Genomic DNA, 20,393 nt, shown 5'->3' on the forward strand with positions numbered 1-20,393 from the left:
GAGACAGACTGCAGGGCAGAAAAGGTCTGCGGAGAAGAGACAGACTGCAGGTCAGAAATCTCCTGCAGAGAAGAGACAGACTGCAGGGGAGAAATGGCCTGCGGAGAAAAGAAAGACTGCAGAGGAGAAATGGCCTGCGGAGAATAGAAAAACTGCAGAGGAGAAATGGCCTGCGGAGAAAAGAAAGACTGCAGAGGAGAAATGGCCTGCAGAGAAGAGACAGTCTGCAGAGGAGAAATGGCCTGTGGAGAAGAGACAGTCTGCAGAGGAGAAATGGCCTGCGGAGAAAAGACAGTCTGCAGAGGAGAAATGGCCTGCGGAGAAAAGAAAGACTGCAGAGGAGAAATGGCCTGCAGAGAAGAGACAGTCTGCAGAAGAGAAATGGCCTGCGGAGAAGAGACAGTTTGCAGAGGAGAAATGGCCTGCTGAGAAGAGACAAACTGCAGAGGGGAAATGGCCTGCGGAGAAGAGACAGCCTGCAGAGGAGAAATGGCCTGCGGAGAAGAGACAGACTGCAGAGGAGAAATGGCCTGCGGAGAAGAGACAGACTGCAGAGGAGAAATGGCCTGCGGAGAAGAGACAGTCTGAAGAGCATAAATGGCCTGCGGAGAGGAGACAGACTGCAGGGCAGAAAAGGTCTGCGGAGAAGAGACAGACTGCAGGTCAGAAATCTCCTGCAGAGAAGAGACAGACTGCAGGGGAGAAATGGCCTGCGGAGAAAAGAAAGACTGCAGAGGAGAATTGGCCTGCAGAGAAGAGAAATGGCCTGCGGAGAAGAGACAGTCTGCAGAGGAGAAATGGCCTGCGGAGAAGAGACAGACTGCAGAGGAGAAATGGCCTGCGGAGAAGAGACAGTCTGAAGAGGATAAATGGCCTGCGGAGAAGAGACAGTCTGCAGAGGAGAAATGGCCTGCGGAGAAGAGACAAACTGCAGAGGGGAAATGGCCTGCGGAGAAGAGACAGCCTGCAGAGGAGAAATGGCCTGCGGAAAAGAGACAGACTGCAGAGGAGAAATGGCCTGCGGAGAAAAGACAGTCTGAAGAGGAGAAATGGCCTGCGGAGAAGAGACAGTCTGCAGAGGAGAAATGACCTGCGGAGAAGAGACAGTCTGAAGAGGAGAAATGGCCTGCGGAGAAGAGACAGTCTGCAGAGGGGAAATGGCCTGCGGAGAAAACACAGTCTACAGAGGAGAAATGGCTTGCGGAGAAGAGACAGTCTGAAGAGGATAAATGGCCTGCGGAGAAGAGATAGACTGCAGGCCAGAAAAGGCCTGCGGAGAAGAGACAGACTGCAGGTCAGAAATCTCCTGCAGAGAAGAGACAGACTGCAGGGGAGAAATGGCCTGCGGAGAAAAGACAGTCTGCAGACGAGAATTAGCCTGTGGAGAAAAGACAGTCTGAAGAGGAGAAATGGCGTGCGGAGAAGAGACAGTCTGCAGAGGAGAAATGGCCTGCGGAGAAGAAACAGTCTGAAGAGGAGAAATGGCCTGCGGAGAAGAGACAGTCTGAAAAGGATAAATGGCCTGCGGAGAAGAGACAGACTGCAGGGCAGAAAAGGCCTGCGGAGAAGAGACAGACTGCAGGTCAGAAATCTCCTGCAGAGAAGAGACAGACTGCAGAGGAGAAATGGCCTGCAGAGAAAAGAAAGACTGCAGAGAAGAATTGGCCTGCAGAGAAGAGACAGTCTGCAGAAGAGAAATGGCCTGCGGAGAAGAGACAGTTTGCAGAAGAGAAATGGCCTGCTGAGAAGAGACAGACTGCAGAGGAGAAATGGCCTGCGGAGAAGAGACAGTCTGAAGAGGATAAATGGCCTGCGGAGAAGAGACAGTCTGCAGAGGAGAAATGGCCTGCGGAGAAGAGACAAACTGCAGAGGAGAAATGGCCTGCGGAGAAGAGACAGCCTGCAGAGGAGAAATGGCCTGCGGAGAAGAGACAGACTGCAGAGGAGAAATGGCCTGCGGAGAAGAGACAGACTGCAGAGGAGAAATGGCCTGCAGAGAAGAGACAGTATGAAGAGGATAAATGGCCTGCGGAGAAGAGACAGACTGCAGGGCAGAAAAGGTCTGCGGAGAAGAAACAGACTGCAGGTCAGAAATCTCCTGCAGAGAAGAGACAGACTGCAGGGGAGAAATGGCCTGCGGAGAAGAGAAATGGCCTGCTGAGAAGAGACAGTCTGCAGAGGAGAAATGGCCTGCGGAGAAGAGACAGACTGCAGAGGATAAATGGCCTGCGGAGAAGAGACAGTCTGCAGAGGAGAAATGGCCTGCGGAGAAGAGACAAACTGCAGAGGGGAAATGGCCTGCGGAGAAGAGACAGCCTGCAGAGGAGAAATGGCCTGCGGAAAAGAGACAGACTGCAGAGGAGAAATGGTCTGTGGAGAAGAGACAGTCTGCAGAGGAGAAATGGCCTGCAGAGAAAAGACAGTCTGCAGACGAGAAATAGCCTGCGGAGAAAAGACAGTCTGAAGAGGAGAAATGGCCTGCGGAGAAGAGACAGTCTGCAGAGGAGAAATGGCCTGTGGAGAAGAGACAGTCTGAAGAGGAGAAATGGCCTGCGGAGAAGAGACAGTCTGCAGAGGGGAAATGGCCTGCGGAGAAGAGATAGACTGCAGGGCAGAAAAGGCCTGCGGAGAAGAGACAGACTGCAGGGCAGAAAAGGCCTGCGGAGAAGAGACAGACTGCAGGTCAGAAATCTCCTGCAGAGAAAAGAAAGACTGCAGAGGAGAATTGGCCTGCGGAGAAAAGACAGTCTGCAGACGAGAAATAGCCTGTGGAGAAAAGACAGTCTGAAGAGGAGAAATGGCCTGCGGAGAAGAGACAGTCTGCAGAGGAGAAATGGCCTGCGGAGAAGAGACAGTCTGAAGAGGATAAATGGCCTGCGGAGAAGAGACAGTCTGCAGAGGGGAAATGGCCTGCGGAGAAAAGACAGTCTACAGAGGAGAAATGGCTTGCAGAGAAGAGACAGTCTACAGAGGAGAAATGGCCTGTGGAGAAGAGACAGACTGCAGAGGAGAAATGGTGTGCAGAGAACAGACAGACTGCAGAGGAAAGACAATCTGTAAAGGAGAGACAATCTGCAGGGGAAAGAAGTCCTGTAAAGGGGAAACTGAACAGAGAAGAGAGACGGCCTACCGTAGAGAGACGGACAGCCTAGAGAAGAGAGACGGCCTAAAGAAGAGAGACGGCCTACAGAAGAGAGACGGCCTACAGAAGAAAGAAGGCCTACAGAAGAAAGAAGGCCTACAGAAGAGAGACGGCTTACAGAAGAGAGAAGGCCTACAGAAGAGAGAAGCCTTACAGAAGAGAGAAGGCCTACAGAAGAGAGAAGGCGTACAGAAGAGAGATGGCTTACAGAAGAGAGAAGGCTTACAGAAGAGAGAAGGCCTACAGAAGAGAGAAGACGTACAGAAGAGAGATGGCTTACAGAAGAGAGAAGGCTTACAGAAGAGAGAAGGCTTACAGAAGAGAGAAGGCCTACAGAAGAGAGACGACTTACAGAAGAGAGAAGGCGTACAGAAGAGAGATGGCTTACAGAAGAGAGAAGGCTTACAGAAGAGAGAAGGCTTACAGAAGAGAGAAGGCCTACAGAAGAGAGAAGGCGTACAGAAGAGAGATGGCTTACAGAAGAGAGACGGCCTACAAAAGAGAGATGGCCTACAGAAGAGAGAAGGCCTTCAGAAGAGAGATGGCTTACAGAAGAGAGACGGCCTACAGAAGAGAGATGGCCTACAGAAGAGAGAAGGCCTACAGAAGAGAGGCTTACAGAAGAGAGAGGGCCTACAGAAGAGAGACGGCTTACAGAAGAGAGAAGGCTTACAGAAGAGAGAAGGCCTACAGAAGAGAGAAGGCCTACAGAAGAGAGAAGCTTACAGAAGAGAGATGGCCTACAGAAGAAAGAAGGCAGAAGAGAGAAGACAGAAGGCCTACAGAAGAGAGAAGGCCTACAGAAGAGAGAAGGCTTACAGAAGAGAGACGGCCTACAAAAGAGAGACGGCCTACAAAAGAGAGACGGCCTACAGAAGAGAGATGGCCTACAAAAGAGAGACGGCCTACAGAAGAGAGAAGGCCTACAGAAGAGAGGCTTACAGAAGAGAGACGGCTTACAGAAGAGAGAAGGTTTACAGAAGAGAGAAGGCCTACAGAAGAGAGAAGGCCTACAGAAGAGAGACGGCCTACAGAAGAGAGACGGCCTACAGAAGAGAGAAGGCCTACAGAAGAGAGAAGGCTTACAGAAGAGAGATGGCCTACAGAAGAAAGGAGGCAGAAGAGAGAAGACCTACAGAAGACAGAAGGCCTACAGAAGAGAGAAGGCCTACAGAAGAGAGAAGGCTTACAGAAGAGAGAAGGCCTATAGAAGAGAGAAGGCCTACAGAAGAGAGACCTACAGAAGACAGAAGGCCTACAGAAGAGAGAAGGCTTACAGAAGAGAGGCGACCTGCAGAAGAGAGAAGGCCTACAGAAGTACATAAGAGAGACCTACAGAAGACAGAAGGCCTACAGAAGAGAGGCGGCCTACAGAAGAGAGATGGCTTACAGAAGAGAGGCCTACAGAAGAGAGACGGCATATAGAAGAGAGAAGGCCTACAGAAGAGAGACGGCCTGCAGAAGAGAGAAGGCCTACAGAAGAGAGATGGCCTGCAGAAGAGAGAAGGCCTACAGAAGAGAGACGGCCTGCAGAAGAGAGAAGGCCTACAGAAGAGAGAAAGCCTGCAGAAGAGAAAAGGCCTACAGAAGAGAAAAGGCCTACAGAAGAGAGAAGGCCTACAGAAGAGCCAAGGCCTACAGAAGACAGAAGGCCTACAGAAGAGAGAAGGCCTACAGAAGAGCGAAGGCCTACGGAAGAGAGATGGCCTGCAGAAGAGAGACGGCCTGCAGAAGAGAGACGGCCTGCAGAAGAGAGGATTACAGAAGAGAGAAGGCCTGCAGAAGAGAGAAGGCCTACAGAAGAGAGACGGCCTGCAGAAGAGAGACGGCCTACAGAAGAGAGAAGGCCTGCAGAAGAGAGAAGGCCTACAGAAGAGAGATGGCCTGCAGAAGAGAGAAGGCCTACAGAAGAGAGAAGGCTTACAGAAGAGAGAAGGCTTACAGAAGAGAGAAGGCCTATAGAAGAGAGAAGGCCTACAGAAGTACAGAAGAGAGACCTACAGAAGACAGAAGGCCTACAGAAGAGAGGCGACCTACAGAAGAGAGACGGCTTACAGAAGAGAGGCCTACAGAAGAGAGACGGCGTATAGAAGAGAGAAGGCCTACAGAAGAGAGACGGCCTGCAGAAGAGAGACGGCCTACCGAAGAGAGACGGCCTACAGAAGAGAGAAGGCATGCAGAAGAGAGAAGGCCTACAGAAGACAGAAGGCCTACAGAAGAGAGAAGGCCTACAGAAGAGAGAAGGCCTACAGAAGAGCGAAGGCCTACAGAAGACAGAAGGCCTACAGAAGAGAGAAGGCCTACAGAAGAGAGAAGGCCTACAGAAGAGCGAAGGCCTACGGAAGAGAGACGGCCTGCAGAAGAGAGACGGCCTGCAGAAGAGAGACGGCCTGCAGAAGAGAGAAGGCTTACAGAAGAGAGAAGGCCTGCAGAAGAGAGAAGGCCTACAGAAGAGAGACGGCCTGCAGAAGAGAGAAGGCCTACAGAAGAGTGAAGGCCTGCAGAAGAGAGAAGGCCTACAGAAGAGAGACGGCCTGCAGAAGAGAGAAGGCCTACAGAAGAGAGAAGGCCTACAGAAGAGAGACGGCCTACAGAAGAGAGAAGGCTTACAGAAGAGAGACGGCCTACAGAAGAGAGAAGGCCTACGGAAGAGAGATGGCCTGCAGAAGAGAGACGGCCTGCAGAAGAGAGACGGCCTGCAGAAGAGAGAAGGCTTACAGAAGAGAGAAGGCCTGCAGAAGAGAGAAGGCCTACAGAAGAGAGAAGGCCTGCAGAAGAGAGAAGGCCTACAGAAGAGAGACGGCCTGCAGAAGAGAGAAGGCCTACAGAAGAGAGAAGGCTTACAGAAGAGAGAAGGCTTACAGAAGAGAGATGGCTTACAGAAGAGAGATGGCTTACAGAAGAGAGAAGGCCTACAGAAGAGAGAAGGCCTACAGAAGAGAGAAGGCCTGCAGAAGAGAGAAGGCCTGCAGAAGAGAGAAGGCTTACAGAAGAGAGACGGCCTACAGAAGAGAGACGGCCTACAGAAGAGACAGCTTGTAGCGAAGTGACAGTCTGGAAAGAGATGCAAATAGAGAGATTCCTTCCTGCATGAGTGATGTTCTGAATAGAACAAAGTCAAGTGAACAATGCAGCAGCCGTAGGCTGGAGACTGTTGGGCGCCAATAGCTATGGGTTGGGTGCCACAGAGATCAGCGGGTGGGTGTAAGGAACCTCTCTGCCACCCGCTCTGCACCCTTGTTCAGCTGCAGAGACCCCCGACTGCTGAAGACAGTTAGCGCCTAGCAGAGACCAGAGTTATTGCTGCGACTAAGCTAGATCCGCCATATGTAATATATCCTCATATGAAGAGAATATAGACATCTGCCATGCGCCCGCCGTGCCCGAGCGCCATCGAAGGCGTGGGTGACATAAAATCGCCGTTCGCTGCGTCACCTGGAGAACATGGACGGACAGCTCCTCACCTGACATACACTGGTCCAGGGTTTCCCTCGCCGGCTTCTTTTCAGGATGACAAGCTATAGATAAGCAGGAAGAGATCATTTATTTAAGAGGCGACATTTATAAACAGTAACGACGACCACCGGGATCCTGCAGCGGATTCTCCAAGATCGCTTGGAATCTGCTGCAGATTTACCGCAAAGTTCAACCTGCGCCGAAGATCCACAGCAGAAAGTGATTCGCTGCGTCGGACACAAAGTGGATTTTACTTAAATCTGTGGAGGAAATGCGCGGTGCAAGTTCTGCACATACCGCGTGCGCGGGAGATTTTATGACATTAGATCCACATTGTAACACTCAAAGATTTTCTGTCTGGGAAAGCTGGATGGAATAAACCTGCAGCGTATCTGAACGGTGTGAACGAGCCCTAGAGGAACGGTCACTGGGATTTAGAAGAAAAAAAAATGAGCGTTTTCTGCTCCAAAATCCTTAAGAATTACACTCAGGATTCATCCCCCGTGGATTTCAGTTGGTAAACACTGATGCTGTTCACACGGGGCCGTTTTTCTGCGGCTTCTGTAATGCAGATTCTTTGGGAAAGGGCAGTAACGCTTACATTTTCTAATAAATGGGAAACGTTCCTATACTCCCCCCCCCCCCCCCCCGTGCTGGGATTCTATTTTTTTCTCTTGGGAAAAGGAAGCAACAAGTCAATGCTTGTGATGTCCACACTCCAAATACGACGGGTGAATTCTGCGGAACAGCACACAAAAAACATTCTGAAACGTATTTTCTGTGGTTAATGTTTGTGTATCTGTGTACAGGATCCTGGACGTCCTGCGCCCCCAGGACACGCTGTGCCACTATATACTCATCTGCATTACTTCATGTCGGGCCCCCGGTGACCCCTGAACTATGGGGAAATCAGCAAACACAAGTGCACCGAGATGAGTGATGTCTTTCTTCACTACTCACATTGATAATGTCGCCAGAACGTGTCCTGAAATACAGAAAACACAGGGCTGTAAAGACATAGGAACCTTACACTGAAGGGTTTCCTCCAGGTCGTCACCACCATAATGCAACTTTATGGAATCCTTAAAAGGGGTATCCAGGGGTTAAATGATAAGACCCCAAATTCCCCTCGGTCTGCAAGAATGACAAAAATGGAGCTGCAGATTAAGCCTTGCCGCTAGATTCATCTTCATGACACTGAAGATACCCTGCGGTCTCGTATCATTGACAGATCGATCAATAGCGATCATATCTGACCTGCCGCTACATTCAACCCTCCGGGATGTGATCTTCATAGGTCCATGGTGGACACAAGTCTAGTTCTGGAAATCCATGGGGGTCCCGGAGATGGGACCCTCACTGATCAAACAGATGGATCAGTAATTGGAATTTCCAAAGATTGACCAATCAGAGAGCCAAAGAATCCTCACGAGGGACCAAGAGCAGAAGACAACTTTGCAGCAGGTCTCTTGTATTGAAGGAGGACAGACCCTCACAATCATGAACCCCGGCTAAGCATAAGACACGCATGCATGTAAACACCACGTGTGCAATAATCCGATAATCTCACCGTGGCGGCGTTTGACTCCTTTATCTCTCGGGCTTCCTCGTAGTTACATATCTCCTCCATACATTCTCGTTCCATATTTCCCTCCTTCAACTCCTCGAATATTGAATTAGCTCTGCGGGAACGTTTCAAGACAGACATGGCCTCCTGGTCGCTGATGAACACTGGCAGGAGATAGGAGACGGATCACAATATGGACTGGTCAATGAGGCCCTGACGTGAACTAGTGCATTGTCTGCCACCCAGTAGCCCACAACATCCAGTTATTGGTCTGGACCTTTGGGTGCTCGTCGTTTAGATTTCTGCAGAATGGCATAATTAGGGAAATCCAACAATCCAGAATACCTAATTGTAAACCATGACGGCACTGTGATAGGTCTCTGGCTCCTCTGGGGAGGCGTTATATGCTGCACTGTGATAGGTCTCTGGCTCCTCTGGCGAGATGTAATGTGCTGCACTGTGATAGGTCCCTGGCTCCTCTGGGGAAGTGTTATGTGCTACACTGTGATAGGTCTCTGGCTCCTCTGGGGAGATGTAATGTGCTGCACTGTGATAGGTCCCTGGCTCCTCTGGGGAAGTGTTTTGTGCTACACTGTGATAGGTCTCTGGCTCCTCTGGGGAGATGTAATGTGCTGCACTGTGATAGGTCCCTGGCTCCTCTGGGGAAGTGTTATGTGCTACACTGTGATAGGTCTCTGGCTCCTCTGGGGAGATGTAATGTGCTGCACTGTGATAGGTCTTTGGCTCCTCTGGGGAAGTGTTATGTTCTGCACTGTGATAGGTCTCTGGCTCCTCTGGGGAGGTGTTATATGCTGCGCTGTGATAGGTCTCTGGCTCCTCTGGGGAGGTGTTATATGCTGCACTGTGATAGGTCTCTGGCTCCTCTGGGGAGATATAATGTGCTGCACTGTGATAGGTCCCTGGCTCCTCTGGGGAAGTGTTATGTGCTACACTGTGATAGGTCTCTGGCTCCTCTGGGGAGATGTAATGTGCTGCACTGTGATAGGTCCCTGGCTCCTCTGGGGAAGTGTTATGTGCTACACTGTGATAGGTCTCTGGCTCCTCTGGGGAGATGTAATGTGCTGCACTGTGATAGGTCCCTGGCTCCTCTGGGGAAGTGTTATGTGCTACACTGTGATAGGTCTCTGGCTCCTCTGGGGAGATGTAATGTGCTGCACTGTGATAGGTCTTTGGCTCCTCTGGGGAAGTGTTATGTTCTGCACTGTGATAGGTCTCTGGCTCCTCTGGGGAGGTGTTATATGCTGCGCTGTGATAGGTCTCTAGCTCCTCTGGGGAGGTGTTATATGCTGCGCTGTGATAGGTCTCTAGCTCCTCTGGGGAGGTGTTATATGCTGCGCTGTGATAGGTCTCTAGCTCCTCTGGGGAGGTGTTATGTGCTGCACCGTGAAAGGTCTCCGACTCTGGGGAGGTGTTATGTGCTGCACCGTGAAAGGTCTCTGACTCCTCTGGGGAGGTGTTATATGCTGCACTGTGATAGGTCTCTGGCTCCTCTTGGGAGATGTAATGTGCTGCACCGTGAAATGTCTCTGGCTCCTCTGGGGATGTGTTATATGTTGCGCTGTGATAGGTCTCTGGCTCCTCTGGGGAGGTGTTATATGTTTCGCTGTGATAGGTCTTTGGCTCCTCTGGGGAGGTGTTATGTGCTGCACTGTGATAGGTCTCTGCCTCCTCTGGGGAGGTGTTATATGCTGCACTGTAATAGGTCTCTGGCTCCTCTGGGGAGATGTAATGTGCTGCACTGTGATAGGTCCCTGGCTCCTCTGGGGAGGTGTTATGTGCTGCACCATGAAATGTCTCTGGCTCCTCTGGGGAGGTGTTATATGCTGTGCTGTGATAGGTCTCTGGCTCCTCTGGGGAGGTTATATGCTGCGCTGTGATAGGTCTTTGGCTCCTCTGGGGAGGTGTTATGTGCTCCGCTGTGATAGGTCTCTGGCTCCTCTAGGGAGGTGTTATATGCTGCGCTGTGATAGGTCTCTGGCTCCTCTGGGGAGGTGTGTGCTGCACTGTGATAGGTCTCTGGCTCCTCTGGGGAGGTGTTATGTGCTGCACTGTGATAGGTCCCTGGCTCCTCTGGGGAGGTGTTATGTGCTGCACTGTGATAGGTCCCTGGCTCCTCTGGGGAGGTGTTATGTGCTGCACTGTGATAGGTCTCTGGCTCCTCTGGGGACGTGTTATGTGTTGCTCTGTGTCACTTGACACAGGGAAGTATTGTAGGCAGTAGTTTGGTATTTTGTGCCAGTGGGGGGTATGTTTTGCTGCCAGGATGCATTATGTGCGATGCATAGTGGTATTCCATTGGGGCTGCAGGGGGTAACATAAGTGCTTCACAGGGGTAATGGATCTGGCATGGTCATAAAGCCTGAGTAACAAACGTTTGCTAATTTGTGATCTATAACGCGCCCTAATAGATTTCCATTTCTAGCTCATGTTTGGCTGTGGGGAGTCCGCTGTTTTTTTCCCACCTCGGTGGGAAATGATCCTGGATGGTTTTGGGATATAGATATAACTTTTCATTTTAAACCAATGGACGGCCACAATGGATGAAATTGACGTTTATGAGTTTTGCCAGCACTCCAGTAAGAAGAGCTCGGCTTCCTCTGACTCATTATTATGGATGCATTCAGCAACAATCGCACTGTATCATGCCCGAAGAAGACAAGATGTGTCCTCGCTGTTCCTCAGTGCTTCCTGTTGGCAAACACATTGCCACATCGGCCAAGAGAATGCAGTGGCCGATAGATGCCCCCATTATGGGTGACCATTGTTGATGTCGCACAGTTTGTTTGGAGCAAGGACCTGGGAGCATTGGAGATCAGTGGCACAAAAAAAAATATTTCATATGATCTCAATGTCCACAGCGACCAGACATCACATAATTACACCAATCCAATGCCTCATCCCAGTCTTAAGGGTGCCATAACCATAGAATTATCACAAAGTGTCCTCTTTCCATGCTAGGATCATCAGCAATCAGCTGGGATCTGTAAGGAGACCTAGCAGTAAGTGTCCAGTTTCCCTACAGCTCCTCCGCAGGAGGAATGAAGTATTACATGGAGCTGATTTTCTAAAATTCAAAGAGGGTTATCTGTGTAACCCAAAAAGAAACAGGTCCTGCAGGGCAGGTCCTTACTCATTGTATCTCGTCTCCTTTTTGGGTAAGGATCCCAAAAATGGGTCCCCTCTATAACAAAAGAAACCAGTGGCAGCTGAGTCTTGGTGCCTGAATGAATAAGAGTCCGTCTCCATCATTTCAGCAGCGTCTGTTTTACTTTGAAAAGCTGCGGCTTTTGAAAGGACAGCTGGGGGCCATGAGGCTCATGTGACTAGTCAAAGAGGCAGGTCCAAGACAGGATGTCCCCGCCCCACTCCCCTTGAGTGACAGGTCTCTCCCTATACACACACCTGACAATCTAGGGCGGCAGAGTGGGGAGAAGCCGCCAGGGTCCTGCCTCTTGGATTAAACATCTAAAATTAATGGATCATGGCCGGAATTTAAAAACTACGTCAACATATCAGCTCCATCAGTACCCGAAGAGTAGATGAGGTCACATGTCGGTGCCTTCACATAGCAATGCCCTAAAGAGAACCTACGGCTAATGTCCATATAGGAAGCCATGATACATACTCCTTTCTCTGTACTCATGTGGCAAATCAGAGATTGGAAAACTGATCTAGAAAACAGCGCCAAAAGGTCCGATGGGCATGAAGTGGATCTAGCAGGAAAAGAAGACGCCGTGGTCCTACACAAGCCTCAGCCCTTATCAATTCAATTCTGGTTTTGGCCAAAAAAAAGTCTCAAAGTTCCCACTTTGGTCAAAAAAAAAAAATAACAACCCGTTGCACGTTCCGTCGTTCCATATATCCATCGCGGCACAGTTATTATACTTTTCGGAAACTTTTCTAAAAAATTTCTGGTGCAAAGTAATAAATAGTTGGTGGAAAGTTAGAAAAAAAAGGCGCAAAAAGATGTCGCCAGGTCTAAAAATGCAACAATTCACCGGAAATAACATATAAGCAAGTTACAAATGTTATAAAGAAATAGTAATCGCCGGCCGTGCGGAGGCAGATAATGGAGATTAGACAGATCCATGGATTGAGGGAAGATATAGACAGCCATACATTGGGCTTTCCTGCGCCCTATACCTAAATACCAGGACAAAGTCTCCGTTTTTTGACCCCAGCTGTTGGTCCTTTCCGGCCCCCCAGGACTCGTGCCCGGTAGATAACGTTTACCTGGGTACGACCCCAAAGTACGCTTACGTGAGGGTGCTGGGATTTCGGCAGAACTCCGCTGGTCCGCACGGTAGAATACATCGCACTGGGCTACTGATAAATGGCTGCGCCACATACAGTTCCCCATGTGTGGTCCTGCCGGTCACGACTGGCACCTCGCTATGTATCGGGACTGGCGGTCTTACCATTGTCGCCCAGTGCTAGGGACAGCAGGGAGGCCACAAATAATCCACGGATTACGTTGGTTCGGTGCGGCATGGTGGGAAACAGGAGCCTTCGCATGGCAGCCCTGCAGCTGTGAGACAACTGAGCGGTGATTGGGAAGATTGACCAGGGTCAGGAATCATAGAGACCCTCCTCTCCCTCCCCCTCATTCAGCCTCTGGGGTCAGGAGCGGTTACACATTGACCAGCAAACACTGAGAACTCTCCATTAACACCGTATTACCAGCACAAAGTACCTGTCAGACCAGAGCGATGGCGGAGCCCGCCACCCTGCAGAGAGCCGTCATGCCCAACCTGTTCAATTTGTTTTTTTTTACTTAAATGCTAAAAATAATTTTTCTAATTGGGTTCCATTAAACATTTTGCACCGTTTGCCTTCTATTGCCCCAGTGTTGCGCTGTGTACTGCTGGCTGCAGAATGAGTCATCTGAGAATTCATCAGTGAGCTCGTTCTGATGTTCCAATGGAAGAGTTTGTGACTTCTGAGCTCCTCTCAGCTGATTTATGACCACAGACCACATCAAAGTTGAATGTGCCGGGAAACATAAGGCCAGTAAAAGCCAAACAGTGCAAAATATTTAAAGAAACCCAAATGCAAGAATTTGCCCAAAATACATGTATTTAAAGAAAAAGAAAAACATCTCTTCCCACAGGTGGACAACAGCTTTACAGGACTGAGGCAAAAGTGTGAGGACGATTGATTGGTAATGTGACGGATCTGTGCTCATATTGTCGGCGGCAGCACAGCCACCATTTACATGGGAAGATCCAGTGCCAACAACAGGACCAGCCGGATAATGATGGATGGCGGCGTGTTCACAAGGGCCAATGATCGGCATCGATCGCTCTCGTGGCTGCTTGTTCAGTTGGTCATCAGTCCATATAACGTGCAGAACATGGGAGGAATCCTCAGAGAGTAACATTAATCCAGACACGACCACTCGCCCCGAGGGAGGGGAGACCTCCCGGGACAGTGGGCAAAGCAAGCAAAATGCGTAGGTGTTGTACCGGCAGCAGCGAAAACCGCCAGTACTTGCAGCCACATTAGAACCACCCATAGCGCCGTAACAGAGACGCAAGTGTGCCCGGCAGTGCTATGGAAGTGGTATGGCCGGCACTGATACGGGAGGGATATGGGTGGCACGGCTATGGGAGTGGTATGGCTGGTACTGGAGGGATATGGGTGGCACGGCTATGGGAGTAATATGGGTGGCACTATAAAGGAGCGGTATGGCTGGCGCTATATAGGAGAGGTAAGGCTGGCGCTATATAGGAGCGGTATGGCTGGCGCTATATAGGAGAGGTATGGCTGGCGCTATATAGGAGCGGTATGGCTGGCGCTATATAGGAGAGGTATGGCTGGCGCTATATAGGAGAGGTATGGCCGGCACTGATACGGGAGGGATATGGGTGGCACTATAAAGGAGCGGTATGGCTGGCGCTATATAGGAGCGGTATGGCTGGCGCTATATAGGAGAGGTATGGCTGGCGCTATATAGGAGCGGTATGGCTGGCGCTATATAGGAGCGGTATGGCCGGCACTGGTACGGGAGGGATATGGGTGGCGCTATAAAGGAGCGGTATGGCTGGCGCTATATAGGAGAGGTATGGCCGGCACTGATACGGGAGGGATATGGGTGGCACTATAAAGGAGCGGTATGGCTGGCGCTATATAGGAGCGGTATGGCTGGCGCTATATAGGAGAGGTATGGCTGGCGCTATATAGGAGCGGTATGGCTGGCGCTATATAGGAGCGGTATGGCCGGCACTGGTACGGGAGGGATATGGGTGGCGCTATAAAGGAGCGGTATGGCTGGCGCTATATAGGAGCGGAATGGCCGACGCTATATAGGAGCGATATGGCCGGCGCTATATAGGAGAGGTATGGCCGGCGCTATGAAGGAGCGGTATGGCCGCCACTGGTACGGGAGGGATATGGGTGGCGCTATAAAGGAGCGGTATGGCCGACGCTATATAGGAGCGATATGGCCGGCGCTATATAGGAGAGGTATGGCCGGCGCTATGAAGGAGCGGTATGGCCGCCACTGGTACGGGAGGGATATGGGTGGCGCTATAAAGGAGCGGTATGGCCGACGCTATATAGGAGCGATATGGCCGGCGCTATATAGGAGAGGTATGGCCGGCGCTATGAAGGAGCGGTATGGCTGGCGCTATATCGGAGCGGTATGGCTGGCGCTATAATGGAGAGGTATGGCTGGCGCTATATAAGGGCGGTATGGCTGGCGCTATATAGGAGCGGTATGGCTGGCGCTATATAGGAGCGGTATGGCTGGCGCTATATAGGAGCGGAATGGCTGGCGCTATATAGGAGAGGTATGGCTGCACTATATAGGAGCGGTATGGCTGGCGCTATGAAGGAGCGGTATGGCTGGCGCTATATAGGAGCGGTGTGGCTGGCGCTATATAGGAGCGGTGTGGCTGGCGCTATATAGGAGGTGTGGCTGGCGCTATATAGGAGAGGTGTGGCTGGCGCTATGAAGGAGCGGTGTGGCTGGCGCTATATAGGAGAGGTATGGCTGGCGCTATAAAGGAGCGGTATGGCTGGCGCTATATAGGGGAGGTATGGCTGCCGCTATATAGGAGCGGTATGGCTGGCGCTATATAGGAGAGGTATGGCTGGCGCTATGAAGGAGCGGTATGGCCGGCACTGGTACGGGAGGGATATGGGTGGCGCTATAAAGGAGCGGTATGGCCGAAGCTATATAGGAGCGATATGGCCGGCGCTATATAGGAGAGGTATGGCCGGCGCTATGAAGGAGCGGTATGGCTGGCGCTATATCGGAGCGGTATGGCTGGCGCTATAATGGAGAGGTATGGCTGGCGCTATAAAGGGGCGGTATGGCTGGCGCTATATAGGAGAGGTATGGCTGCACTATATAGGAGCGGTATGGCTGGCGCTATGAAGGAGCGATGTGGCTGGCGCTATAAAGGAGCGGTGTGGCTGGCGCTATATAGGAGCGGTGTGGCTGGCGCTATATAGGAGAGGTGTGTCTGGCGCTATATAGGAGAGGTATGGCTGCCGCTATATAGGAGCGGTATGGCTGGCGCTATATAGGAGAGGTATGGCTGGCGCTATATAGGAGCGGTATGGCTGGGGCTATATAGGAGAGGTATGGCTGGCGCTATATAGGAGCGGTATGGCTGGCGCTATATAGGAGCGGTATGGCTGGCGCTATATAGGAGCGGTATGGCTGGCGCTATATAGGAGCGGTATGGCTGGCGCTATATAGGTGTGGCTGGCGCTATATAGGAGAGGTATGGTTGGCGCTATATAGGAGCTGTATGGCTGGGGCTATATAGGAGAGGTATGGCTGGCGCTATAAAGGAGTGGTATGGCTGGCGCTATATAGGAGAGGTATGGCTGCACTATATAGGAGCGGTATGGCTGGCGCTATATAGAAGCGGTATGGCTGGCGCTATATAGGAGCGGTGTGGCTGGCGCTATATAGGAGAGGTGTGGCTGGCGCTATGAAGGAGCAGTGTGGCTGGCGCTATATAGGAGAGGTATGGCTGGTGCTATAAAGGAGCGGTATGGCTGGCGCTATATAGGGGAGGTATGGCTGCACTATATAGGAGCGGTATGGCTGGCGCTATATAGGAGCGGTATGGCTGGCGCTATATAGGAGAGGTATGGCTGGCACCATATAGGAGAGGTATGGCTGGCGCCATATAGGAGCGGTATGGCTGGCGCTATATAGGAGAGGTATGGCTGGCACCATATAGGAGAGGTATGGCTGGCGCCATATAGGAGCGGTATGGCTGGCGCTATATAGGAGAGGTATGGCTGGAGCTATATAGGGGAGGTATGGCTGCACTATATAGGAGCTGTATGGCTGGCGCTATATAGGAGCGGTATGGCTGGCGCTATATAGGAGCGGTATGGCTGGCGCTATATAGGAGCGGTATGGCTGGCGCTATGTAGGAGCGGTATGGCTGGCGCTATATAGGAGCGGTATGGCTGGCGCTATATAGGAGCGGTATGGCTGGCGCTATATAGGAGCGGTATGGCTGGCGCTATATAGGAGCGGTATGGCTGGCAGTCGTAAAGAAGCAAAAAGGTTGGCACTCATTTGTTTTCTGGTGATCAGTCACGTGGATTAGTTCTGACTGAAGTATATTTGCTTGTGGAACTTAATGTTATAATTTTTATGTTCATTTTGCAAAGACATTAATAATTATACATCAGTAATGAGAAACACATGATAAAAATAGTTTTGGAGATGGGACGTAGGGGTCATAAATCAACCTGTGGATGGCATCCAGGCAAGCCCCTGTGTGGCTCCTTGATGGAGATAAAGCTTAGGTCCAGACTACATCACAGGGGGACAAAGCTTTCCCCTAATGATCTAAGAGGCCGGTGTGCCTGCTAGGATATAGGCGGCTGTGGGTTAGGTCTGGTAGATCTACAGGGTCCGGGTCCTGAATGAAAATACGAGTACCGTGTGCTCTGTGTAGTGCGGCTCCTTTAAACCTAAATGTCAGTTTAGAATGTTTACAAAAATATTTTTCCAAAAAATTTTAAAAAGTTGCAAAACTTTATACAATGTAACTGACAAAACCAGGAGGAAGAAGGAATTCCGGGGGCTTTGGCATTAATACAACTGCCTAAGGCCTGTTTCACACTTACGTTTTTTCCAGTGCGTTGGTAGCCGTTAAAATGGCAGATAACGGATCCGTGGGCGATGAAATACCAACGGGAGCCAGCGGACCGTTATTTTAAAGGAGAGAGGGAGAGAGAGGGAGAGAGAGGGGAGAGAGAGAGAGAGAGAGAGAGAGAGAGAGAGAGAGAGAGAGAGAGAGAGAGAGAGAGAGAGAGAGAGAGAGAGAGAGAGAGAGAGAGAGAGAGAGAGAGAGAGAGATGAAAAACTGAAGTGTGAAACAGGCCTAATACTTGCACCGTGGATCATTAAAGCCACGGACTGAAGAACTTCAATAAAATTTGCAAAATGTCTGTAATTGGATTGTAAAGTTTTGCTTCGATCCTTCCATGTCTCACTGAATAAATATTTATTGTAGGACAAGAGGGAACTGACAGATGGGACAGAGGTCCAAAGAGCAGGGTCAGGCCTGAGCCGGAGCAGAGGGCAGGACTGGGGGTGGGTGATTACGGGATCCGAATGTTGAAAGATGTGCACGTCCGAAATATTGCGAGGCGGCTCCTATACACAAGGAGAATGGATTCTGCGCATATTCCCAAATATATAAGAAAAAGACAGATTAACATAAGATCGGCCTCTGCCGTGCAGAATCCCAATCTTAGTCTGGTTGGAAGCCCCCAGTATCAGTGCTGTGCAGAGAGCCGATAGTATTGAGGAATATAGTTTGGTTTTTATAGAAGGATTAAGTTGGGGGCGACAGCGGAGTTTAGCATGACCCTGCGACTGGGTGGCGGGGCAGGACACAGCCCCCATTCCATACACATTTCTTGATGGATATATGTTATATGGGGTCTTGCTTCCCCCATTACAAGAGATAACTTGTAATCAATCCCCTCTCCTTATGTACTTGTGTGTCCCTTGTCTTACACGTTTATTATACTTGTCTATATTTCCCCTTTTCACATGTAAAGTGCCATGGAATAAATGCATAATAATAATAATAACTGCTTAAGATACATATACCAGTGAAATACATTTGGGACCTGTACCCAGTTCTCTTATTCTTCCTCTTTATCATTCTGCCAGCACTATGAGTGCTGGAACTTCCTTTCCCCAAGTTTCCAGCATGCGTTGCTCCTGACATTATCTCGCCTGTCATGAACTGAATGGCTCTTCTGGAAATGTAGTTTTTCTATGCAATACATTTGCAGCCGCCATTGAGGGGGGACAGGCCGTGTGTCAGCGTGGGAGCTCCCTGATCTGACTCGTTGAGAAGAACTCAAAACAAGACCCCCAACTATTGGATGATACATCAATATATAAAAACGTGTCGGATTGCAGAGGTTTGTGCCCCCAATTTAGAACCTAAAACTGATTGATATAAGACCCATATTATGAAGCAGAGTCTGCACCGCTCCTGTCTCTGCAGCCGACCTGTTAATAATTACACCGTAGGAAAGGGCTAAGATCATGGGAAAGATAACAGCATTGGGCGGCAGCACGTACAGGATGCATCATAACCTGCACCTACACATATAAATGCTAAGCTGCGCCCAGACACTTCTCTATTACGGGATGACGCTTACCGAGCCCCATTCATTATAACGGTAGAAACCAACCAGAGCTCATTCATTCTCCTTCAGCTGCGATCATTAGTAACAGAGCCCCTAAAATAAAAAGTGGTGAATGCAATGAGGGGCTTATAATGCTATAACAACCATCCTGCAATACATATCACGTCCACCAGAGGGAGCAGAACACCTGTACATGCAATAGCTAACTTCTATACATATTCAGTGGTGTGAAAAAGTGTTTGCCCCCTTCCCGATTTCCTCTTCTTTCGTATATTAGTCACAATTAAATGTTTCAGATCAAACAAATTTAAATATTAGACAAAGAAAACAAACATAATAAAGTCCTTCTTTAAAAACTGCATTATTAAAGAAAAAAGAAATCCAAACCTATAGAGCCCTGTGTGAAAAAGTCATTGCCCCCCTCCTCCTAAAAACAAAGAAACTCTGATTTATCACATCTTTGGGAAGCGGAGTTCACATTCCCTAGCCACACCTGTTCTCAAACAAGAAATCACTTAAATAGGACCTGCCTGACAAAGTGAAGTGGACAAAAAGCTCCTCAACAGCTAGACATCATGCCGCGAGCCAAAGAAATTCCGGAACAAATGAGAAACAAAGTAATTGAGACCTGTCAGTCTGGAAAAGGTTATTAAACCATTTCTAAGGCTTTTGGACTCCAGCGAACCACAGTGAGAGCCATTATCCACAAATGGAAAAACATGGAACAGTGGTGAACCTTCCCAGGAGTGGCATGCCGACCAAAATTACTCCAAGAGCGCAGCGAAAACGAATCAAAGAGGTCACAAAAGATCCCACAACATCCAAAGAACTGCAGGCCTCAGCTCAGTTAAGGTCAGTGTTCAAGACTCAACCATAAGAGTCTGCTCAAAAATGGCCGTCATGGCAGAGTTCCAAGATGAAGAGCAATTAGAACATAACGGCTCGTCTCAGTTTTGCCAGAAAACATCTTAATGATCCCCAAGACTTTTGGGAGAATACTCTGTGGACTGATGAGACAAAGGTTGGACTTGTTCGAAGGTTTATGTTCCATTACATCTGCCGTAGAAGTAACAGCATTTCAGGAAAGGAACATCATACCAACAGTAAAATATGGTGGTAGTATGATGGTCTGTGGCTGTTTTGCTGTTTCAGGACCTGGAAGACTTGCTGTGGCAAATGAAACCATGAATTCTGTCGTCTACCAGAAAATCCTGAAGGGTAATGTCCGGTCATCTGTTCGTGACCTCAAGCTGAAGTGCACTTGGGTTATGCAGCAGGACAATGATCCAAAACTCACCAGCAAGTCCACCTCTGAATGGCTTAAGAAAAACAAAATTAAGACTTTGAAGTGGCCTAGTCAAAGTCCTGACCTTAATGCGATTGAGATGCTGTGGCCTTAAAGAGGCGGTTCATGCTCAGAAACATCCAATGTGGCTGAATTACAACAATTCTACAAAGACGAGCTGCCAAAATCCCTTCAGAGCATTGTACGAGACTCTTTGCCAGTTTTCACAAACTCTTGATTGCAGTTGTTAATGCCAAGGACGGCCCAACCAG

At 49.8% G+C, this 20,393-nt stretch overlaps 1 protein-coding gene across 1 annotated transcript in view; it reads right to left on the reverse strand.

The window, feature by feature from the left end:
- Nucleotides 1-12,761, reverse strand: part of F2 (coagulation factor II, thrombin) — a 32,109-nt gene extending 19,348 nt beyond the window's left edge. Inside the window, exons 1-4 of the mRNA XM_073541647.1 lie at nt 12,605-12,761; nt 8,169-8,329; nt 7,559-7,583; nt 6,607-6,660 (exon numbers count right to left, since the gene is read on the reverse strand). Of these exons, the coding sequence (XP_073397748.1) occupies nt 6,607-6,660; nt 7,559-7,583; nt 8,169-8,329; nt 12,605-12,701 (337 nt within the window). The 5' untranslated portion in view covers nt 12,702-12,761. The remainder of the gene's footprint in view (nt 1-6,606; nt 6,661-7,558; nt 7,584-8,168; nt 8,330-12,604) is intronic.
- Nucleotides 12,762-20,393: the final 7,632 nt, after the last annotated feature.

This window comes from Dendrobates tinctorius, unplaced genomic scaffold (assembly GCF_039654945.1).
Source record: "Dendrobates tinctorius isolate UK_male_01 unplaced genomic scaffold, ASM3965494v1 ptg000124l, whole genome shotgun sequence".
In the NCBI taxonomy this organism is placed as follows: Eukaryota; Metazoa; Chordata; class Amphibia; order Anura; family Dendrobatidae; genus Dendrobates; species Dendrobates tinctorius.